We start from the raw sequence: 26,398 nt of genomic DNA, 5'->3' as shown, positions 1-26,398 counted from the left end.
GAAAATAACTAAGAATAAAAAAAAACACTATTGGGCTTATTTCTCTCGCGGATTTGGGTTACAAGAAAAATGCCAAAATTGTTGTTGGAGTGAATGTCCGTCATCTCTCTGTTTGCTGATTACAACAGTTTGTCAAAAATTTTATATTAGGAACTGAGAGGGTCTAAGGTAGTCATTATTACAGTATGGAACTTTGACTTTATATTTCTGGTACTCGACTTAGATTTGAGTTCATATTTATTGTGACATATTATGTCACAATAAAAGACTTACGACTGAACTTGGACTCGAAAGCTACTTTATACTAACTCAAGCAGTGACGACTTAGCTATTGTGGGGCTTTATGAGAAACAGATTCCCAATGCAGGCGGGGAGACAGTTTTGATATAAATTTAAAAAAAAAACAAAAACACTGTTATAAAACTATAATACGGAGAATCTTTTTTTTTTTTTAATGAAACTTTTTTTTTAAATTTGTGTGGTTTTTTTTTCTCCTATTGAATTATAATTACTTTCCATCCAAATAATTAAATCTGCTAAATGCATATAAATGTACTATCATTTAAAATTAAATATAATAGTTTTTAGGAAAGAAGGATTTTTACAAGATTTGCAATCATGAAGCAATCATCGAAGGATATTCTAAATTCTATTTTCAACTGGTTTTTGAAAAATTAATGCTGAATAGTTTGTGCAATTTTCTTCTCAATTTCAATTCCTTAGACTGAGGAATACCAGACGACTCTTTTTCTATTAAAAATATACTATGTAATATAATTTAAACAACCATTGTGTCCATGTATCTTACGATTGTTTTGTTCACAGACACAGGGGGATAAGTCATTTTTTAGCCGGCTTTAAAAAAAAAATTCTCTAATATATATCGAATTAATTTTTTAACTCTTATTTTCATCAAGTGCGAGGCATATAGTAGGCGTGGGGCCGACTACAACGGCAGTGATCATGAGCCGGCCCTGAACTCAAGAAAATATTTAACACTATTGGCTTTATATTATAATTGTCGACTTGAAATTAGCGGGAATGAAATTGGAGGATTCGAACTTGTCACATTAATGATATTTAAGGATTTGATAAAAATATTGAAGGACTTGTAGTATGGTCACTTTTTCTACTTCTGGTCCTTAGTACCAAAGATCTTTTTGATATGCTTCAGAAATATCCTTAAAAAGTCCAACTTTTTACTCTTGTATAAGTACAAGTTCTTAGAATTATTCGTAAATTTTGCAATTTTAAATAATGGTTGATTAGTTTGTTGTCTCTTAAGTACTTCTTTCACCATTTATGGTATGCACGTTGTTACAAATTTTATATTTACTTTTATTGTATATATAACTCCGAATCTTATCAAAATTATATCAATTAAAAAGTACATCTTTTCGGACCTAAAATTCGCTAAAAGTAAATAATATTTAATATAATTTCTTATCAAAAAATTATAATGTTTGACAAATAACATTAACACATTTTGTATTTTTTTTAAGTACGCAAACTAAAATTACAAAGATTAAGTTTTAAAAATTTAATCTCTTTAATTTAGGGATTAAGTTTTACCCTAATTCACTTTTAGGATGTTAACTAGTTGTGGTAAAAGTAGGTTTTTTCATACTCACCCCGTATGGATATAGTTACTGTATATTTGGTCATTTCTCATTAATTTATTTAATTTTCTATGTATATAAAATTAAATAAATATCATTACAAAACACATGTTTTTCGTTAGTAAATAATTTACAAACATTAGATTACATTTGAATGAAAAAAAAACCAAAGAATGAATTCATGGTTAATCTAAACATGTTTTTTTTTTACAAATCTTTTAAAAACCTAATCAAACTTTGTAAAATAACAACTGAAGCTTCTCATTTCAGTCCATTTATATTTGTCTTTATTAGAATAATGAAAATTATGCAAGTTTTATTTTTACTTATTATATTTAGGAGTGTTTGAGGGAACACCATACATATCTGAATTTTCATTAGTTAAATGGGGGGGGGGGGTGAATTGTTATATCCATCAAAACTATTAATTAGTTAACTAGCTGTGGCTAATTAACTTAACTAATTATACCATTCAATTGCAGGTATTTAAAAATAATATCTTTTTACTATACTATACTCTATAATTGCTGACAATATCATTCAATTCTCTTTACGTTTAAGAAAGTTTTCCTGTTTTATTTAAATATCCGGAAATATTGTAAAAATAACCATATCAGATCCCAGATTTTGCTGTAGGATATTATAAAAACAATTGGAGACAAAGCTATGATATTCCAAAGATAAATTGCTTCCTGAATATTGAAGATAGAGACATGATTTTGGTATTAAAATATTTCTTTTCCCATTATCTATGTGATACAACAGGTTAAAAAAGGAAAATAATGCAATTGATTTTTTTTTGTATTATACAACTTTTATCTTGCGCGGAAAAATGCACTGGGAAAAATTGCTGGTGGAAGATTGCCCTAGAGAAAATTGTTAGTTAGGAAAATTGCCAGTTAGGAAAATTACCTGTATTTCGTTCAAATATTAACATATTATAAATATAAAAAAAGTTAGTTAGATACTCTAACTTTTCCAAAAATAAAAAAGTAACTTAAAATGGAGTATATCCATTACAAAATTAAAGAAAAAACAATTATTGATATGACTATGGAAAAAAAAATAATGTTATTTGCATACAACGTCGCATCCACAAAAAAAAGAGTTATTTTTTAATGTGCCTTTAATTGGTTGGATGGAGTTGCACTGATTAAATATAAAATTAATCATTATAGTGTTACAATTACTCCAACTAATTGAGGAATCTTCTGTGAATTCCATATATGTATATAAGGTACATTTCTTTTTCTAAAAACCACCTGGATGCAAAGCTACGTACATTGAGTTCGAGAGAATAATTTTTCCCGAGTGCGTTGTCCATGAGCTACGCTGCATCCATAAGAAAAAGAGTTAAATGACATAAAAACAGACAAAGGATCTGGGTTTCAATATGCAAACCAAGGGCTTAAACTATTTTTTGGTATTAGAGGGATTCCTTAGATGTGGTGCTTTGGCAGTGGTTTTTAAGGATCCAGGGGGCACGCCCAAGTACCCAGCGCAACCCAAGGGTTAGAAACTATTTCCTGGTACTAAATGGGTTCTTTGGCAGTGTTTTTTGGCAATCCCACACTACCCTTGGGCCAATTCGAGGGTAGATAATATTCAATCATATTTTAAGAGCACTATTTATTTCCCCTGTTATTAACAATCCTTTCGATCCATTTCTTAGCAGATTGGATTAAATTTTAAAAATTGGAAGGACATTGCATTGCAATAAAATTACTCACACTTGAAGGTACTCCCTCGGGTGATGGAACAAACAAATATGTTTAGATATTTGATATAAATAATATTATGTGAATTTATAATTTGTTATTATTCATGATGAAGTTTTAAAAAATACGGACAATTTTCCTCTATGACAATTTTCTCCGGAACAGTTTTTCCTAATTTATATATCCGTTCAAAAAGCTCCAAAATAAGCCCCAAGCCCATGGGTTGGCTAAGACTACGGCAGAAACACAATGCAATTTAAAACCACCACCACCACCACTTTACATATTCGGAAATATATCTTGCCCCTTCAATTCAAGTACTGCTTATCAATGCTTTGGTTTGCGATATATACATAATCAAATATTCGTCAAAATGCTAATTTCTTTATCTTTTTTACTTCAAAACTCAAAGTTGGATTATTTTACGGATCAAATAATTCATTTCCGAAAGGATCCATGATCACCAATACCACATACTAAAATACAACTCCATTTCTTTGTGAAAATGTCCCATGGATTTACTATTTGAATCAAAACGCAGCAACGAATTCAAAAATATGTATCTATTGAGATATCAAACTAAGCATCAAGTTATAAATTATACAAATATGCAAGCATTTTTTCGACAGGAACGATTCTACATAAATATAAACAGCCATTTGCATGGCATTGAAGTTGTGCACTGGGAATATTAATAATAAAAATATCTGATTTTTATGTAAAAAAAACAACCTTACAAGGTTTTCTTTTTCATATTTCTATCTCTCTCTCTCTGTCCCTATATCTTCTTGTATCTATCTATATGTGTGTCTTGTTATATACAATGTTGTTGAGATTTAAATAAAAATTCCTTAATTTTTTGTTAAATATTTTTTTGTTTTTTATCTTCATCAGGGATCTTAATACATATGATATGCGTATAGTTTCTTGCGAAAGAGAATGGAATTAATAATAATTATATGATGTACTTACTTAGTTTCTTATATATCTATCCAATTATGAATTGAATATTATAATTATGAATTAAATTTGCTCCTCTATAACAAAAATATCCTTGGTGTCTCTCTTCAGAGTGGTATTAATCAGTTATTTACTGATACGATGGAAAGGTCCTTTCGACTCTTTCAATATCCGAGAATACTGCGGTACATTATAAAACTCAAATGACCACCGATATGTTACTTGTATCGACATAATAACCAAGTAATTAATGTACACCGTGCAACAGCAAACTCCGGAAAGATCTTTCAATCCAATTTTCCATACAAAAATGTTGGTTTTGTGGAACAAAGGTTTTAAAGTGACAAATTTCAGCTATCAAATGATATTTTTTGATCAAATCAGACAACAGGAAGTATTTGAAATGGAAGGCAACGAGTTTTGACTTGCTCCACGCTAGAGATTTTACCTTGCGGAGAGACACTTTTTTTATTAGATGAAAAGGAAGATGAAGGTTTGAGACAGTCTGGAGAAGAAGCTGGGAAGTGGACGGAAGAATAAAGTGAGGACTGAGGAATTCTGTGGAGCAATTAGTAGATCCCATCGAGAACAATCCAACAAACTCAATGGGAAAAATTTCAGGGGAGTTGAGTGTCTCGGAGGGCACAGTTCACAGAGCTGTGGGGGAACCTGGGTATGACCTCATATGTCAGAAGTAAACGTCACCTACTTACTGAATCGGAAAAAAATCCCTGATAGCGTGAAATATAAGAGGATTAGAACATGCTAATACTAACGTTACCAAAGGTGTTGTTTTGTTTGGGGTTTCCAAAAGAAACAAATGAGTGCAACCAAGGTTTTAGAGTTTGCTTTACTAAACTCTAAAGCCTTAATAGCAAACAAAATAACAAATAATGATGTTTTAGTTACATCCTCAGGAGCTGAAGGCAATTTCTATTGCTACCGCACAAAGATATGCTCCTTTTTCCAATAAAGTTCCGTCTCTGGGGAATAATTCATGGATTTCGGTTGGAGAAGATATTAAATACAGCGATAGCGGATGGTTCAATTTCAATTATATTGCAACCTTTTAAGACCTGAGGAGATCAGACCTCATTCAGTAAAGCACTACAACTTTTTATACAAATAACCCAGAATAATACTCTAACCACTTTAAAGAGGACGTCTTCTTGATTTGATAAAGATCCGGATGATAATATTTAAGACCAATTCAATTCAATAAATTTAATTAAGAGATGCATGAAATGATTAGAGAGGGCAGAAGGGGGGTAACATACGATATGATAAATATCTAGAACGGCAGTAAGATAAAAAGAAGGCCAAATATATTTAAATTCTTTCAGGGTGAAATGATAACAATCGCAGTCGTATTATTTATATTAGTTTTAATATATTTTTGCTACCTTCTTTATCAAGATGATAGTCACAGATATTTTTTCAATATTGTAAGTATCTAAGGGAAGGTGTCATGGTTTATGATAAATAAGAAACGCCATTGGCACGTTTTTAAGTATAGAAGGATGATAGATGAAAAAAAACCTTTGTTTTATAAATAATAATACATAAAAATAAAGGATCCTTAACGAATGAAATGATCAAACAGCAAAACCATTTTTAAAACAATTTACAACAAAGACAGGCGAGAATGCTTACTTCAGAATGGAAGATCAATATTAGAGTAATTCTTGCCTATTTTCAAGTTTACTTCCTTCTTTTCCTCCCCTTCGTCACAGCTGATTTTAGCTGATCTTTCCAAAACATTTTTCCTATTGTCAGGGTACCTTGTTGATTTTTGGGGTTTGTTTAACATACCCAAAATGCTCCCAAATAGCATCAGTGAACGTGAACGTTGTTTACTTATTATCAATTTGTTTACAAAGTAGATGATGGTGCTGCCACCTTTTGTTATTGATAGTTTATTAGTAGTTTTTATAGTCATTTGTTTGTTACGACAACATCTGGCCATCTTGGTTTTCTTTTGAATTGTTCATGCTCTTTTGTACAAGTAAAGTGTCGAATTGCATCCTCGAATACTTACAAATGTGTGCGTTTTTACTTGTCTAGTGATACAATCACATTATTAATAAAATAAAAAATAGCCAAAGTCACATAAAAGGGATTGTTTTTAATAGGGAAAAAAACTGTTGCTGTTTTGGCGATTTTTAATTCCAATAATATTGAAAATGAGTTGAATCTCAATCTACAAATATTCAAAGGCATTAAGTTCTATGAATGAGTAGTACCTCATATGATGTCCATGAATATGTTACAAAATTTTGATAGAGGTACACTCTGTCAGGAAAAATTAGGAGAGGAAAATATGGCCAGATCCTTTGAAACTGATATAGTATCTATCACCAATATAATGTATATTAAGAAAAAAACAAAGTAAACAAACACGACAGCAGTTCGAATAGAAGAAGTGCTCATCACTTGATCATCTGTTATCAATTGTAATATTATTGATTATTCTTATGTGACAAGACTCATGGATTGACAAACAAGGATAAAATCAGGGACACATTTTATACAAAGAACCGTTACAAACCAGAATCCATTTGCTCCAGTCTACTCTGACTTAGTAAGTTACCCAAATTGTAACTAAAAACTTAAGCACATCCTAATGTATGTAGGTAAATTAAATAATATTTCAAATTTATAAAATAACTCATGTAAACTTTGTCACATGATGCGTATTATGGACACAAAAAAATTAATATATTTCGTTAGGGCTTATTCATAAAATATCATTTCCCTATTTTGTATGTTAAAAAATGGTCAGTTGACTAAATTCCTAGGAACCAATATCTATGTAAATATATTTAAAAAAAAAAACATTTAAGAGATTTACGAGACAAGTTAGTAGCATGACTTGCCTTAAAATATTTGTATATAAATAATTATTATTATATTAATAAGTTCAATAATAAAAGCTTGACAAAATAGATAGTTATGATGACGTGTATGTTTGTTGGACTTATAAAATTTCGTCATTAATTTTTTTTCAAGTATCTTTTTTTTGTCAAGGCTGTTAAGTAAACAGTCATTTAGGTGATTCAAAAGACATTTTTAAAGCTTGATCAATTTCTTGTTTTATGGACAAGATCAAAATTGTGTGCAGTTTGCTTTTTCTTCAAACAAGAGTTTTTAAAAAATATTTCTTAATTATGAATTAACTCACAATATTTTGATTTTTCATCCCTTCACTGATTTTACAAAAGATATCTTGTTGTCAATTTTTACTTTTATGCAGCAGACGTCATATCTTTTCTTGAAAGGAAAAATTAGCCAATATGAACGATAAATAATTTAAACAACCTTATACCCAAAATTGAGTGCTCTAAGAGATAACCCCTTGTTACATATTGATTTAAAAATAATGAATGCTCAATGTCTTTCACGGGAATGAATGAAAGGGAGTCATGGATTGTTTTAAAACTGTAGCAATCCAATGAGATCGATCCATGGGTCTTTGATTACAACATGACCATGCTGAATGAAACATTCGAATATGGAGGACTGATATGTGGACTCTCAGGAATCCAGGTGTGATTATTTTACAATAAATAATACTTATTTTTAAGAATTTGTTTCCACAAGTGTATTGACCATAATGAATGAAACATTCGAATATGGAGGACTGATATGTGGACTCTCAGTAATCCAGGTGTGATTATTTTACAATAAATATTACTTATTTTTAAGAATTCGTTTCGAGAAGTGGATTTGAAATTTACATAGATCAATCGGTTAAGAGGTTAAACTATCATAGGAATTTAAGAATTAAGAATCATATCTAAAATTGCAGCTGGATGAGACTAAAGCACAACTTGAACACGAGTTAAAAATACGAATCGTCCTAGAGTTCCTTTCAATATATATATATATTTTCCTTCTCTATAAAAACCCTTCGTTGTAGAACTATTTCTAATTAATTACTTACAATGTTTTGGTCAGGTAAAACATTTTCGCAAGATTTGTATCAATATATAGTACCTCTGTGGCTTAGAAATAGAGATGGGTGATGCTCTCATGAATGAATATACATTTAAATGAATAAAAATACTCAGATATGATTTTTAAGGAGATCTACCTAATAGTATGTTAGAACATCACACGATGCACGTGATACGCACATGCATTTTGCATTGTTTTTACATGCTTTTATTTCTATAGAGGTACATACAAAGAGTAAAAATGCTGTTCATTTTAAATAGTACACCCAGAATATTCCTTAAAAAAAGTTGTGCATTAAATTTATTTCATAAAAGGGATATGGGATCCTGGACATAAATGATTTGGGAACTTCAAAACTAATTTTAAAACATGTGATAATGGGAAGAGACTAGAGCTGGGACGGAACTTACGGCTCGGTACAAACCGCAGTACACCCTTCACGGTAGGTGGTTCCGTACGGTATGATAGTAAAATTATTTTATTTAAGAATGTAGTTTTTGATGTTTTTTTTTTTTGGTATTTTATTCTTTAATAATGTATTTTCTGTACGAATAAATTATTCCTATTTATATTTAACGTTCCTAAAAATCAAAGGTTGATATGAAATATACATGGGTTAAATTATACTACTATTTATGAATTAATAACTGTTTTTTGAAAAATATGAGCTTGCCTACATTCTCCAGAAATAACCAAGACCCATGAGAAGTCACAATATCGCCGGCTGTCAAAATAATTATTTAGCTTGATTCAGATGTACCTGTTATTTGCTAGGTATCGCGAAGATAACTTTGAAACATTGGAAAATTTATCTAATTTATCTCTCATTCATGCCAATGGGGTTTTGTCAATGGGGCTGGATAGATTTTATCCTGTTCTAAGTCTTTATTTCATTTTCTATTTCTTTTGGTTAATGTTTTTTTTTTAAACTCAGATTTTGTGGTATCACCAAATATTTATCCATGAAAGTTTTTATGTAGGTGGCGATATATACCCAATTTACTCAAAGGATAAAGGATTGACGAATTGATTTCTTCAGGTTTTGATTGATGAATTAATTTAAAAACAAATAAAAAGCTTATTTCTTATTTAGAAGGATGCTTAAGGATTAAAATCTTAGGCACTTCACTGTCTAAATCTGTTAATTCCTAGGTCAAAGATTGATAAACTTGATTAATGGATTGTTTATAAAGATATGGTAAGGATTTGAATCTTGGGTACAAGGGTGTATATTTATAAAGATAATTTTGAAGGTGTCTCTAGAGTGTTCATACTTGTTTTAATTTGTTTAAATGGTTGGATAATTGCTAATAAGTCATGCACCAGTTTGCTCTCAGATTCAGATATTGAAACCACCGAAAATAAATCTTTTAAAAAAATACAGATTACATCAAAGAACAGAATAATTTTTTAATAATGGTTGACAAAATATTTAAGTGGTAATAGGTATTTATGATGCAAAATATATGGTGGATTTTACAAAAAACAATTAGTTTTGTTCCGGTTTATTTATAATATACCTACAAACCAAATAAAGAATGATAAAATATAAAAAATGAACAAAATTTTATTATACAAAAATATTTAATTTGTGTTTATGTATACACGTACCGTGGTTCGGTTCGGTCCGTGTATATATACACAGACCATATATATAACTCCGTACCATACCATCCCTAAAATATATATACATGCACTTTGCATTATTTTTACAACCCTTTATTTCTACGGATAAACTCGCAGAATATTCATTAAATAAAATTGCGAATTAAATTTATTTCATAAAGAGAACACTCCGTCTTGAAAGTGGACCCTAAACCCACATGATATGGGACCTAAAGAACAAATTTTAAATTATGTGATAATGAAAAGCTACCACCCTTCTCTAAACCCTAAAAACTGTCCATAAACTGTTTAAAATACGAACTCAAAATAGATATGAGGGATTGATAAAGGTATTAAAGGACTATGGCTTAATTTAAACCAATGAGCAACGACTTGAGAGTCAACTTATAGTAAAAATACTTTTTTTTTTCAACACTGCTCCTTTGTAATGTCAAGCCGAATAGGTATATTGCAAAATCTATCGAATATTGGGATGCTACAAAACGTTTGACATTGTAAAATATATCTTGAAATGTTTTTAGTCAAAACGATATAAAACATATTTTTCATCTTTGGGTAAGAAAATGCTTGATTTTGCATCTCAATGGTGCATTTAAAAAAATATAATTTGTGAAATTTTCTGCCAATGTGCAGGGAAAGTTCTGGCTGAGTCAATCCTGCAAGTTTACCAAATCTAGGCATTCCCCCTAGTGTACTTTTCCATCGATCTTAATTTTGTACAACAGCCCAGTCCAGCATAGACCCACTTGTTGCTTCTTAAAGAAGGTAGAATTGATCCCTCGTGAGATCGTTGAGGGATTTTTTCCGTTTATTAATTATAATTTTATATAAAATAATAAACTATATAACTAAGTAAAAAATTATGAGTTTATGTAAGATATGATTAGACTTATGTTGAAATATTATTATGGATATGATACATTTTGAGGTTAGGAAACTCATAAATAGAGTAATGTTGATATTTTTTCATTTAATTATTGGTCACATAAAGATAACTTATAAATACACTTTACTAAAATGCATTAGTTTTATCACGAAAATTGACAAGGTCTTTCATTATTTTGAGGACAACTGTATGCACATATAAAGGTCGTACTCGGAAACAACAAAACTTCATTTGTCATGTCATAGGTAGGTACAAAAACATGTCATAACATTGTCTGATAAATATTTTTGGTATATTAATATAATAATTAGATCCAAATTAAAATCAATATAAATAATTTTTTGTAAAAAAACAAATAAGTAAGTAATGAAATACAACAAAGTCATAGAAATATGATTAAAAAATGTAGCAATTTGTCCAGAAATTGTAATATTCGAGTATGAAGAAAAATTAAGTGCCGGGTGGTTTGTTGAAATCTGAACACTTACTAATTCAATAATACATGAAATTTGAGTGATGGAAGTTAATTCAAATTTAGATATATTACAGTATAAACAATTAGTTAAAAAAATTTAAAAAAAACATTAGCCGTCTAGCTTACGTACAAGTCGAGAAAATGTCACTTGAACGTGATTGACGGATTTTCATTCGCGCACTCCAAGCAGTTGGGCGTTCCAAAACCACCGTCTACGCCATAGCCAAGTCCAAAATGTTGGTGAGGAAGAAGGGTTCTATCAAAAAGGCTAAATTGAACCCGAAGGAAATAAAGAAAACAACCCAGGCCAATCCCCTAAAGTTTATGAGGACCCTTGGAAGAGATCTTGTGGTTTTACAGCTGACTGACCAGAGAGCTATCAGAAAAGTGTATGCAAAGAGCCTTTTTAAATTGGAGAGGCCATTTATGACACCCATAATAAAAGAAACCTATTTTTTCATTTGTAAAACTCTTTTGAGTTCGTTAGAACTATTTTTTGTCAATTTTGGCCTCCTACATCCCTGATCTCAACCCGTTCGACTACACCTTTTGGGTGTATATTGAGAGGAAGGAAATCATCTAAATACGGAGCCCTCAAATTCACTGTAAGCCAGCACTGGGACGCCATGACAGATGGACACATCAGCAGTGGGTGTAAGGCTTTCTGCCGCCGTCTAGAAGGCATCATTGGCACTAAAGGGCGCTACATTAATGATTAGGAGAACTCAGATACACATCTATTTATTGTATTAAATGTTGAAATTATATTGTACATTTATAAATTATATCTTGTTGAATTTTAAAATGCAATATGTCCAGATATTAATGGACCTCTCGGTATGATATATTGAAGATAAATACCATCTTTATTTAAATCCTTGAAAGTTCAAACCAAAGTAGTGTTTTTTGATTTATCTGTACTATTGCAATACCGGGGTACTGACGCCTTTTAAGTGTTGTTATATTAAACAATATTGAAACCGCTACTTGTTAATCCATAACGTCATAAAAAAATATACTGTCCGATCATGTAGCCCCCTAATTTATTTCTCTCCTCTCGGTCCCCAAAAGCAAAAAAAAATCATCCCATTATATTTCATTTAGGACAATTTTCAAGTATATAGCATCTCACTTTGTTCACTGTTCTGAATGTTCTGAACATTGACAAGTTGAATTATAATTAACTCATTTTCAGCTGTGAACAATTTCCAAATATAATTGAATAATAATTCTATAGTCGAGAAAAACTGACAAAGTACCAAGTGACTTTTGGCCTTTTTTTCTATTTCTTTCTGGTGGAATAATTGCGAAATAAAATATTAACAATGTATGATCAAAATACTGAATGACTCACATATAGGTTCTATAGCAGTTTAGTGGGGGAGAAAGATAAACCAATTAGAAAACAAAATATGTAAAGGCAGCAGGAAGAACGGCTGTTTTGGAACGCGTTCCTTGAACAGATCCAACACTATGTCAATGCCATTTTAATTTACATTTTTGTCACTGTTATTTTTGCCTCGAGGAGATTTTTCCGTATGGCACATTCGCCCACTTATTATGTTTCTATATTATCGTTTCTAATTTTACTGTTGTATGTCCATCACATTAATTCATTAATTGTATAGCTAAGATCATATTTCAAATCCCAAAAAATGATGGATCAACTGAATTTATACAACTCAAAATCTAAGAAGAACCGGGCTGACGATAAAATTCATTGATTAATGGTTTATAAATGACAATTAAAATAAAGGCAACTAAATTTTTTTAAAGCAAATATGGTGTTTCTTGATTGTGTTTATGAATTTAATTTTCTAAACATGTGGATCATTCTTAAAATATAACTTCTTCTTTTAAGCAGTGTGGCATTTTGGACAAAGGATTCGTTTTTAATACATCTATAAGAATCCTTGAACAAAAGAGAAGAAAACAAATCCTAGTCCTCGATCCTTACAACGCATCATCCATTTCACAGTGTTTTAAATGTATTTAAACTCCACTTCTTTGACAGAAATATGTTATAAATATATAAATGTAAGGAATAAAAACAGTTGTGATTCAAATTAGCGTTTTATGTACATCGTACATACGATTCACTCCGACCTTGATTCGACAGCAACAAACGCACGCCCTTTGCGCAATACGTAGGGTTTTTCTCTCCCCCCCCACCTTTATCAACATATTATTTATTATATAATTTACGCATCCTTAAAATTATTTACATTTATTAAACGTCATACAATTTTAATGTTATTTCATTTTCCACTCATTGCATTGTTAGTAGCTAGCTTTCAATTATGAAAACTTATTTTGTAAGAGTTAAAAAAGAATTTGATCAGAAATCAAAACTAAACTAACAATGAGGATATCAAATTACTTATAATTACAATGTGAGAATTAAATTACTCCGGAATAAATATTATAATATATTTAATGTCTCAGTATCTATTTTTCTTTATTATTTATAATAAACGTATATTTATATCCTACTAGCAGGAACACCCGGCATTGCTTGGAATTATTAAGGGCGGACAAACAGACAAATAGTGTTTTTTCCTCTCTTTTTTTTATTACAGTTATTCATGTCATAATACATGTAAGTAAAATTGCTTATAGATATATAAAAAACATGAAAATGATAATAACATCCATATGTATTTAATTTTTAAATTATATCTCCTATCCAAGATCGACAACTAGAATATAAAGACATTTCATTATCTTGAATGATGAACACGGTTCGCATTGAAGACTTTGACTCTTATTTCTGTACTAGAATGGGATATGACAAACTAGTGGAGTTTGACCCCTTGATTCTAAATATGGTCTTATCTTTTCTGTCTAAACTCATGGCCTTCAAAAAATAAGGCCGTACAGTTTCTGTTATTTTTGGCTATTGGTAAGATTTAAAGCTTTAAGAGCGCTGGGTGTTGAAGATAGGGATAAAATTGTCACAAAATTTCCTAGCCTAATGTTCAAAAGATTCCAAAACTATTTTTATAATGTACCGGTAGTTGCATAAATACATGGACCATTTGTGACAAATAATTAAATGTGTAATAAAATTCGTATGATGTATTTTTTTTTGAGAATTATATAATAGGGAATTTATTCTGGTATAAAATTTAATATAATTACTGAATATAACCGCGCCATCAGCTGCTATGACACTCTCCAAGCGCCAACGGAAAGCCTTGCACACATTGATGATGTAATGGTCTTCCATGGCTGCCCATTGCTCATTGACGCTGGCCTTCAATGAGTCCAAATTCGGGTGGCAGGTAGCACAGGCCTTCTTCTCAATTTACCACCACACACTGTAATCAAGGGGATTCAAATCAGGTGATTGAGGTGGCCAAATGTTTCTGTTCCAAAATGGCATGTTGGCAGCGAGCCAATCCTGAGTCATTCCAGAGGTATGGGCTGGTCTTTCAGATCTTTTTACTTCTTGACAAGCTTCTGGACCTTGAACACAATAGTCCTGGATAGTCCAGTGTCCTTGATTATCTCCTTGACAGATCTACCGGCGCGGAGGAGAGTGGCAACCATATGACATTTGACCTCGTCATTCATCGTAAACAACTTTGTTTGATGCCAGTAAGAAAAACAAAAACAAAGCCAAAAGATTTACCGAGTTACTTGTGCTAGAACTTTTTATTTCCGGCCACGGAACCTCGAGTTATAAGCGTTTAAAAATTAGTCCACGTATTTATGCAACTACCGGTATGTTTAATGCTTATACAAAATTTATTTTTATTTAAACTTGAAACTAGGTGATTTGCATTAAAGGCTCATGGCTTCCAGAAGAATATATATTCAGAAAAATTAAATGTAACAGGTCAATTAAAAAGTCCCCACCCTACCATAGTAAAACACATTTTTAAGCAAAATTTAGTTGTTTTTTTTATTCAGCATAATTCCCTTCAAGGGTAATACACTGATTATAGCGATCTTCCAACTTTTCGATACCATTTCTGTTGTACGATTTGTCCATTGCTTCGAAATAGTCCTCAGTTTTGGCGATCACATCTTCATTCGACGAAAATTTCTTCCCAGTGAGTATTCTTTGAGATTTGAGATCAGGAAATAGTCACTGTGGGCCAGATCTGGAGAATACGGTGGATGAGGATACAATTCGAAGCCCAATTGATGGATGCGGCGGTTTTTTGACAACTTTGCCTTTCAAACGATCCAATAACATTATATAATATTCGCTATTGATAAACCTTCCTTTTTAAGGTAGTCAATGAAATTATTCTATATGCATCCCAAAATACAGACGCCATAACCTTGCCAGGCGACTGTTGCATTTCCCACGTTTTGGAGCGGGTTCATCGTGTGCAGTCCACTTGGAGGACTCTCCATTGGACTTCGGAGTAAAATGATGGAGCCATGTTTCATTCATTGTCACATATAGACGCAAAAACTCGGATTTATTACGTTCGATCATCTTTAAACATTGCTCTGAATCATCGACTAGGCGTTGTTTTTGTTTAAGAGTGAGCTCACGCGGCACCCACTGTACACAGAGCTTTCTCATACCCAAATATTCGTGAATCATATATACACGATCAGTTGATATCTTTAGAATGTCTCCTATTTCATTCCATTTCAATATACGGTCATTCAAAGTCATTTGTTGGATTTTTTTTAATGTTTTCGTCATTAACAATCTCTTTCGGCCGTCCATTGCGTTCACCGTCTTCAGTGCTCATTTCCCAACGTCTAAACTTAGTATACCAATCCTTGATGGTTAATTTTCCGGAAAAATGTCCGGAAACTCGGTATCAAGCCAAGTTTTTGCTTCAACTGTATTTTTTCCCTTCAAAAAGCAATATTCTATTAACACTCGAAATCCTTTTTATCCATTTTTTCACAATAACAAAAGTTGCTTCACTCAATATGCTATATTACAGAAACTAATGATGCGACAGCTTTCAAATGTTTACAAGCATCTTTTGAGGGTTAGAACTAACTATAAATACATATTTTTATAAATTTTAGTATCGCCATTTATATGTTAGGCCTGGGACTTCTCCAATGACCTAGTATCTCATTTGATAGCTGAAAGTTTGAACTTTAATTTAAAAAAATAGCCTCCTCAAAAACGATCTATATCATTTTTGTCAATTTGAGATCGGAACAAGGCAACATTTCAAGAATAATTTCCATCAATTGGCTTGCCCTAACTAGGAAAAAAAAGAAGAAGATACGAATGGTGAAGGAAAGAGAGATAAATAAAATAAGAGGAGGCAGTAGAACTTAAAGAGAGTGAAATGAAATCCTTTTTGAGATTGGGATCCCGAATTCGGGATCAGCTTTCATTAATGGAGTAGTTTGCATGTGTGGGAAAGAATCCTTGGCAAGGAAACCCCACAGACCATCCCCTAGCTACTAGGATTTGATTTTTTTGAGGATCTGATACGAGGGCTCCCTTGAATGTCTATCCCTTGGAATTCCTCACTCACTACGGGTCTTTAACGAGTCATCGTGTGTCTAAAGAGCTTGAAATTAGTATGAATGAGCCGTATAACTCAAACTAGTATAAGAATCCGAGTAAGTAATAAAGATAATCATACAAAGGAATGGATGTGATCCAGGTTTTGTGATATTTAAAGATTCATTAGACAAGCAAAATAACGTGAATGATTATTTTATACGAAAAAGGAAGTTACAATTTTTTGAATAAAAAAAAAAAAAAGGCAAATCATATAGAAAAAACAATATACTCACATACTCACATCATTTATTTTATTTACTATTACAACACTGTATATTAACCAAGAACAGTTGGTATCATTGTAATGTATGTATATATAACATATCCATAAATATATTATTAAGCCAGGGTTGTCTCATAAGATAACACATAATCTTCAAAACATTGGTTCTAAATTCTTCAAAAAAAAAAAAAATCACAATTAAATTCATGTTAAAAAAAAAAAATGTATATATATATAATTCACGGTAAAATCGACACTGATTATAAGGTTGGCTGTACTAATACATGCTCCCTCCTGCCATTTGTGAAAATTGAGCCACTTATTGAGCCAGAACAAGTACACCAAGTGCATACTTTTTCCAAGCAGAGACTACACAGAAAACATATTAATTAATAATTTTCATCGAAAGAGTCAGACAACACAAGCGTTTATTTACTGGCCGTCTAAGAAATATTTAATAATTATTGCTTTACTCTCACTAATAGTAAAATTCTAAATTCTTCTTCTCATTTTTTGTTTACAATTTGTACAACCTGTCCAAAATCCAATTTTCATAACTTTATTGATTGAAATTGTACTAATTTAGAATTCTTCATTATTGAACCGGATCGGATGGCACAAATTTTACCCCAAAAAAAATTTACAAATTATGAAAATGAATATATTTTTTTTTTCAATGCTCCTTTGATTGGTTGGATGAAGTTGAACTGATTAAGTATAAGTAAATGTTATAGTATTAAAATTACTCCAACTGACCTATGTATCTGGTCTGAAGTCCATATTCAAAAAGTATATTTCTTTCTCTAGGAATTACATGGGCGCGAACCTACATACATTGAGTTCAAGAAAATCATTTTTCCCGAGCGTGTTGTCCATGACCTACGGCAATTTAACTCAGTAGTTAAATTTCAATTTGTTTAAGTAAATAAAATATTAAGTCAAACTATTTTTTTCCTGATATATATTTTTTTGCGATGACACAGCTAGGTTCCAGCTATGCCCAAATTGCTACTACATCTACAGCCTTTTTCCACGCATTATAAAAAAGGGAGTTATTTTGCCGCACCCTGTATTACATAAATGAACAAACTATAAATACTTGTCAGTAGCTTCTTTTATATTGCTGTAGAAACGCTTGATTTCGCAAGAACAAAAAATCAAAATCAAATTTGACGTGTGAATCTTCTTACTCATGAATATAGAACAAAGTTTCAAGTTGCAGAAAGTATAATTATATTATTTCACTAGACTTTTGTATATATACAATTTGTGGAGTGTCGAATAATAGCACATGTTTAAATCCATATAGTTGATTTTCAAATTTTGAAGTTAGTTATAACTTTATATTCAAGGTGTCTTCTAACGAAACCCAGGGGTGTGAATATTTACTAAATTGTGGTGAGTTTAAGAAATATGCCATATATATCATATAGAATATTGTAACATTGAGAGATAATATCTCCGCTTATAAAAATCACTTCATATTAACTATAGTCAGTGATATTTTTTGGTAATATTAAAAAAAGATGTAGTTCAAGCCAATATGGTAACCCTGACAATATAATAAATGTTTGAGAGGAGAGCATCTTTGCTGTCATGACATTTCATTAGATCCGCTACAATCAGCTGTGACAAGAAAGGAAGAGACAATGATATAAAGAAGGACATTTGCTAGAATTAATCCGAAATATAATTATGACATAAGCTTAAGGAATAAAAATTACAATTACAAAATATACACAATGTACATCATTAGTTATCAGAAAAGAAGAGATCTGAGTCCGAGATCTTCAGCAAGTACTGGGAATACTAGAGAGAAATAGCCCTGTGGTAGAGTTTATGGGATTGTTTCAAAGGGCTTTACAGTTTGAACTAAACGAAGGGGACTTTCATGTCCTAATAAGGCATCAATAAGACTATCATCAGATACACTATAGGCAGGGCTGTAAATAATAAGCATTTTGGGTATGTAAAAAAAAAAAAAACCAATAATCAACAGGGTAGCCCTCACAATTGGAAGAATATTTTGGAAGAGAGCAGCTTAGCTGTTATGACGTTTCATTAAATCAGCTAAAAAACCAGTTTTGACAAAAGGGGAGGGGGAAATAAATAAAAAAGGATATTGGTAAGAATCCCTCCGATGTAAAACCTCAATTCTACTCTGAGTCAAACAAGGACCTGTAATTATAACTCTGTAACAAATCTTACAGGTTACTCTCCGTCTTTTATGAGCAAATACGAACGCTCAACCAGGTCTTGAATATAATTGAATGGAGTAGGAAAGGAAGTTGACCCCCTCAGGAGTCGAATAATAGTGACAAAAGCAGAGAAAAACAAAATTCATTATCAATATTGCCAATGGGAAAAAAGGTGGCCAGCTAAAAAATGCAATCGATTTACATTACTATTCACGATTATAACTTCAAAATAAATCTGCAAAGTAACTTTCCATCTATTTTGCGCTCACACAAATGTTGAATCCGGTTTTGTACACAATGGTATGTTGTAGAAAAGGCAGTTCCCTTCTCAGTGATTAAAAGATAATGACAATATTTTAGGAAAATAAAGTTTACTCTTTAGTTTACTGACTCCAGGGAAAAACGGGGAATTAAAAACCCTTCCGGATTTTCATCACTGACTTTAGTGCTCCTTTAATACCCTCGAATTTTTAAAATAGGTAGGAATTAGTCAACAGGTAATTCAAATCTTGTGCCATCCTTTTAAAACTGAAAAATTGATGCTGAGATTATACGTATTAAAGAAATACATTAAAACATTAAACTTTAATAAAATAACGGGTAGCTATACAAACTGGCCATTTCCGTTACAGTTTCAAAATGCTATATACATTTAGAGTTCTCCGAATTGTAACTTAACAATGAAAATGTATTTTCACAAATCTTAATAGGTTATCTTTTGGCCTCGATTTGCTTGTATATTTTAAAGCAGGATCAGGGGCGTTCGCAGGATTACATTTTAGGGGGAGCTAAGTTTTTAGATTATTATTTTTTAAATAAATAAAAATAGGAATAAAATTTGAAAAGATAAGTTTCAAATATTTAATTTTTTCATTTTTCTCCCCCAAATTCCACAGCTATTCAAATTCTCCCGAAAACATTTAAAAATTCATAGCTTGTCTAAAATATTTAAAATTTTGAAAATAAAGCTCAAAATTTTATAGTTATTTTCTATATTCTCAAAAAAAATTTTGTTGTAAAAAAATTTTAAGAATCAACAATTATTCTCAAAAAATTATTTTTGTTGTAAAAATTTTTCAAGAATCAACAATTATTCTCAAAAAATTTCAAAAATCAATAAATATTCAAAAGAGATAGGAATTTCAAATATCCATAGCTATTCTCAAAAAATTATATTACTAAAATCGAAATTCAATAATCTATAACTATTCACAAAAGATTTAAATTTTTTGGAAAAAAGTTCAAAAATACATAGCTGTTTACGGAAAATTATTTTTTTAGGAAAAAAATTTCAAATATAACAGTTTCTGGTAAAAAGCTAAAATTCATCTTTTTTTTGTAGAGGCGGCTACATCCCCTCCAACCGACTCTTTGCGGACACACCTGCAGATTACAGAAGTAGTGACGGATTTATTTTGGTGAAACATTGTAGGAAGATTAAATATGGTTACAGTAACAGGCCATTGAGTTTAAAAAAGTCGAGGTCAAGCTGATATAAAAGAATTTATTTAATAACATAACTAGAGAAAAATTACAAATTGATTTTGTTAAAACTTGGTAGGAAAGTAATATATGTTAATTGTAAGCTGCTGTTAAAGCTTGATAGTCACACAAAAAACGCAAAATTGACCACAACTTTTGAAAATATTCAGATACATAACTGAAATGAATGATTGTTTTTAGGGGAAAAGATTGTAAGCAGGAGTTTGCTACCTATACGGAGTCCATGAAATATTAAAAAAACTAAAAACACTTTGATTTTCAAATTTTAATCTGTAGTTAGATTGATTCACCAGTCTATATTCTGTTGATTATACCCAGTCTCCTTAAAACACTCCAATCTGGGAGCCCAAAATTGCAATAGGAATTAATTATGATTTTATCCTCGTTATTCTTAAATACGACGTTTCATTACATAACCAAATGACAGCTGAAACAAAGTAAACAAGTTTCGTTTTCATCCCATGTCTCTAAGTGTAAAAATGTCAAAGGAACAATAAAAAAGGCAAGGGGTGTGCAATTTTCTCCTGTCCTGAAAAGCTGGAGAGCCCGTTATAATCTCCATCCAGACTACTTATAACATCAACAGGATATTTGGGCCTCACTATCTTGGCAACGCTAAGATATATATTTATGAAAGTGAACTCATGAGATTCAGCTGACAAAATTGCATATGAAAAATACAAAAATCTATCGATTTCTTTCGAATATGAAGGCCATGTGGCCAATATCTTGTACCTCTATTCCGGATGCACGCTTAATCAGATTATTGAGTTGAGGAAGCTGCTTAAATCAATAATTAACGATGTTGCTCAGGCTTTTAAGGAGTCTGATGGATCAGGAATACCTGCAAGGAATACTCATGATCGTTCTGAGAGCTAAAAACAAACTCCAGACTTCATGAAGCAAAACGGAACAGGAAATATGGCCTCCTAACTCGCTGGATCTAAAACCCTTGAACAACTATGTGTGGTTGTCTTGTAGAGGAAGTCTAATAAACATGCAACTAATATTGTTGACTCCTTACGGACTTCTATTCTCGAGGCAGTGACTAACATAGACCTCCAACTGATTCATTCGAATAGTTTCTGAGCAGAAATGAATTATGATTAGTAGGAGAATAGAGTGTTTTTATGTGACGTCAGAATAGCTGATGTCGGCCATCTTGGGAGTGAGTCTAAATAGCCAAGTTTTATATTATTACAAACTTTTTCTTTCATTAATATTAAGGGCAAGATTGAAGTATTATAATAGGACCATGAAATAAAAGGAAATAAACATCACAGACTCAATTTTGAGACAAGTCACTTTTACTTGCTTGAGTATTGACGGAGGACTTTTTTAAATTTCATACAAATCCGTCAAATGTTGTGGCCGTCCTTTGGTATCTCAGTATTAATGACGGGTCCCAAGGACAGATAAGACTGGCCTTACGGCTGGACTGAGGCAAATAAATAAGAACTGACAATACTACAACTGTTTAGGACAGGATACACCCACTATTTTAAAGTAGAGGCGGCTTATACATAATTTATGTAGGTTCAGAGAAAAGTAATATTTTATTTTTCACTTCATTTTAATGCTTTATAAGAAGAGTAACAATCATCCTATCTAAGTCAAGGATCCCCGTTCTGTTCGATGACTTGTTGCCAACGAGATCTCAGCTTTATAATACCCTTCTCGTAGAAGTCCTTGTCCCTATTGAAAAAAAACTCAGACAAACAATTTTCACAGGCCTCCATTGATGCCAAATTTGTACACCTAATGGAGTTAGCCATAGACAGTAACAAGTGGTAGTCACTTGAAGCTAGGTCGGGACTGTAGAGTGGATGCAAAAGATCTTCCCATCCGAGCTCTCTGAGCTTCTGTCGCATCATTAAAGGTAAGTGCATCCTGGCGTTGTCTTGATGATGTCTTGTTGTCTCCTATTCACTTCAGTTCGATCCCCTGCTTTCAAAGGGTCGTAATTGCTTCAACTACTATTGTGCAACACGAACCAAAGAGTATCGGCTCCGTATACATCGCTAATTTTCTTGGTCGTTTTCGACGCTTTTATTCCCTTTTAGGTAGTTAAAATATAAAATATGGCATATTTCTTCCATTGAGACCTCCATACTCGACGCACGATAAGTCACAAAACAACTAGCAAGTGTAATACTGTCCAAAATGCCTATTATTTTACATCCCCTTATCGAATGATTCAATGTGACCAATCATGAAGAAGATATACTTTGTTTAAAAAAGAGCGGGAAATATAAAATTACGTTTTCCCCAACCTCTTTATAATTTAAAAAAAAAAAGCTTTATGTTGAGTGGTTATATGTCCTCATTTCAATGAATATGGTACATTTTTACATTAAAACCTGGTAGACTTTTTTATAAACTCGTGATATGTCCGGTCTTTTAAGGGTTAAATCGTGTTTTTCAGGATATAAAAAGAGGAAAATTTTGTGGGAAAGAGCAATTGATCTCCTTGATTGAATATGAAATAGATATTTTCTGTAATAATAATCAAGGATAAAATAAAAGTCAATTTCAAACTTATTATTTAAAAATTCTAACACAATTACAAAGAAGAATCAAATAAATTTCTAATCTAAAATATTTACCCTCCTACCGTTTCCTAAAGCCAACACTTATTTGGCAACATGTCATTATTTTTGGGAATCAAAATATGTACACACTTGCTATATCATTTGGATGGGAGTATTGGCGTGATTGTTAATACCACGACGGAGAAAATGTCATAAAAAATGTAGTGATAATGTGATACTATATATCTAGTGACTATCAACTATAGTGATCCTTACTCACTGTTACAATTTTATCTAAAAAATAGCAATAGAGTAAAGAGCTTGTGTAATTATAGCTAGAGATGATATTTTTATAAGGAAAAAATGTGCATTGAGTCATTACGTGTAAGTGACCTCATGAAAAACAGAAAGTATGACAAAGGATTTGTTGAGAAGTTATATTCTATATTAAGTAAGCAATGGTTGTCTGTTCGTCTACTCCTGATAACTACTCTGAGCAATTAATAAGATCATTCATATTTTGTTCTAATCAACGTATCCTTTCTTTTTAAAATATACTAACTGCAATTTAGATAATATTAACATCCCTACTTTCATACAGGGTTGATATTATCCAGTAGTGCTATTGTTTTCAATTTTTCAATAGTTAAATTGAAACGAGAGGTTTTGTGAGGATATTTACCTCTATTATTGATTATGTGAGCCCTCAGCTCTTATAATTGCCTCAATACGACCCCTCAATTCCTTTGCAGACCTTGACTATGTAGTCCGACTCAAGCTTGATCCTCTCCTTCTTGATGGAAGCCTCTAGAGGTAAGGACACATCTATGAGGAGTAGCACGTACTTTCTCCCCTAGACGTGCCTAGATAGAGTAGTGCAAGGGGATGGTGTTTGGAGCAGAGGGCGCCCGCATGTTGAAGTCCAAAAAGTTGCCTTTCAGGAAGGCCTGGGTCTTTGATGTGCAATGATATGGAGCTCCGTTTTGAGGAAAACAAAGTTGTCCTCGATCTTTTCAAGGGCCCAAAGTAACATTTTCTTATCCAGAAGTTCCATCTAAGTATCTGCATTGAACCGTTCCTACCCTTCACAAAAATGGGAGGGGAGACTCCACAACACCCAAGGCCATGGTTCCGGCTGGATTTTTTGGTTTGAGGGGATGTTCACAGAAGGGGAGACATTGGTCTGGATGTTCAGTTTATGATGTAGCGGCTGTTCTGACATCAACACTGAAAACTTTTTCATGAGAAAATCTTTGCCTGAATTTATGCTGGCCATGATGAAATTTAAAATCTTCTGTGCTCTTTCCAACCGTCTCAGCTTGCTCTATTCAGAGATTAAATGTGTTTTGTCCTCCTCCATGGCAACAATGCCATTTGGTATTGAAAATAATCAAATCTGTACTCTTAGATAAGATCAACCCTGTAATTCTAAATTCTCAAAAGCTCCTATAAGATAATGGTAATAATGAACATAATACAAAGGCTTTTGCATAGAATTCAAACTGTAGTGTATTATTTTGTTTGAGCTACATGCCAATTCAACGCAGTTCCTTTCAATTCATTAGTTTCAAAAAATGAAAGTTATATTTTTCATGCTCAAAAAAAGATGAATTTGACCTAAAAACAAATGATATATTTGAGATATTTATATAGCTATGTATAGACTTACATAAGCATTGAGTCCTGAAAAATGAAAGAATTAGGTTATTTTCTGAAATTTATTTTGCTGTTGCTTTGACAAATTATAATTAGTGTGCTGTGTAGGTACATATGTGTCAGGAATATTTATGGATTTACTCTAATTTGTTTTCTCAATCTTTAAATTGGATCAGTTAATATTACTTAAATTAAATTCTATTGATTTACTAATTTGTATTATTATTTTATTATTTTTCATGGACTACTTTGTAAATCTTGTTCATAAGAGACATCTTTGTACTTTAGGAGAATGTGTATTATCAAGTTTTTTTCGAATGAAGTTACAAATATTACACTTTTTATCAAAAATTGATAATAATTCCCAGGAAATACATTTTTGCAACAAAAAAAAAAGTCTCATTTATTCTTAAAGATGTTTCGGGTACATATTAATGCTGTTTACAGCATTAAAATGTAATTTTAACTGATTGAAAAAAATGTTAGAAATGCAGAAACCCCCAGTTCACTAATGAAGGATTAATATTATACACCTTTTTCGTTATTTACGAAATCCAGCTTAAGTTGGTATAAATGGAAAAGTTTGATTGAAACTTTATAAAACCTATTAAATTTTCTTCATAATCATGGGTTCAAATACTTTTTCGAACGTGCAGTATATGGGTATAATCTCACACATTAGCCATTAAAGACAATAATGTTGACTATACTATGGACATGTGAGTACGTGGTCTGATAAGTTTAATCTGGAAAGTGTACAGTCTCACTTAACATTCGAAATTCATCCCGTTCTTCCACACAAATGGTGGATATAACTATAAATTTCTTCTTCATATACTTTTACTAAGAAGAAATAAGAATGGATTTGTTGACTCTCTACACCACAAAAGTAATCAATTAGTCGACAGGAGTTTGTTAATATTAATATATGTATACGTATAAATTGTACCATAAATCAGGGGGGGGGGTTGAGGAAAGACGAAGAGAGGTTATTGGCCCTGGAATGAAGGAAGCAAGGAAATTATGTAGGATCACGAATGATTTTCACAATTTTTGTATACATATATTATTTATTTTGGAAGTAAAAGAGAGTTTATTATATACCAATATATGTATGAACAATTATGATCATTATGCCTTTGTATTCAAGCGTCAATTGATTGAGTTGTGCCTTGGATGATTACTAACAACTATATACTATAACCAATATAGGAGTATGTAAAATAAAATTAACTAAAATCGTGTTAATTTATTCATGTTTAATCAAATTGTGTCCCAACGAAAGTATTAAAACAACGAGGGGAGTCCTTAGAATTATATATAAATGTGTATATATACTTTTTTTTTTTTTTCAACATTCTTTATTTAGCTTATATATATTATATAGAACATACATATATATATATATAAATAAACCGGAGCAATTGCGTAAAAAATTACAAAAATAAACATTAAAGTTTATACTTAATGCTCCGGGGTAGAATTTCAACTAAATATCAATCTTTGAAAAAATAACAGTTAACATGCAAATTAAAAATTATAA

The 26,398-nt window shown here is 31.5% G+C and overlaps 1 protein-coding gene across 1 annotated transcript; it reads right to left on the bottom strand.

Moving 5' to 3' along the window:
* Positions 1-15,148: 15,148 nt before the first annotated feature.
* Positions 15,149-15,880, bottom strand: LOC121125588 (uncharacterized). Its single transcript, XM_040720777.1, has 2 exons — positions 15,534-15,880; positions 15,149-15,308 (listed from the first exon to the last, which is right to left on the bottom strand). The coding sequence occupies exons 1-2, from the start codon at positions 15,878-15,880 to the stop codon at positions 15,149-15,151; spliced, it is 507 nt and encodes a 168-aa protein (XP_040576711.1).
* Between the last annotated feature and the right edge of the window lie 10,518 nt (positions 15,881-26,398).

This window comes from Lepeophtheirus salmonis, chromosome 10, assembly GCF_016086655.4.
Source record: "Lepeophtheirus salmonis chromosome 10, UVic_Lsal_1.4, whole genome shotgun sequence".
Lineage (NCBI taxonomy): Eukaryota > Metazoa > Arthropoda > Copepoda > Siphonostomatoida > Caligidae > Lepeophtheirus > Lepeophtheirus salmonis.
Note: the sequence above shows the minus strand (reverse complement) of the source record. Positions and strands in the feature narration are given on the sequence as shown.

Bases quoted from the DNA above. Each gene is read 5' to 3' on its own strand.
- LOC121125588 (XM_040720777.1), bottom strand. From the start codon at position 15,880: ATGACTTTGAATGACCGTATATTGAAATGGAATGAAATAGGAGACATT. The intron at 15,309-15,533 runs GTTATGGCGTCT...CAAATCTCAAAG, and splicing joins TGCAACAGTCGCCTGGCAAG to AATACTCACTGGGAAGAAAT.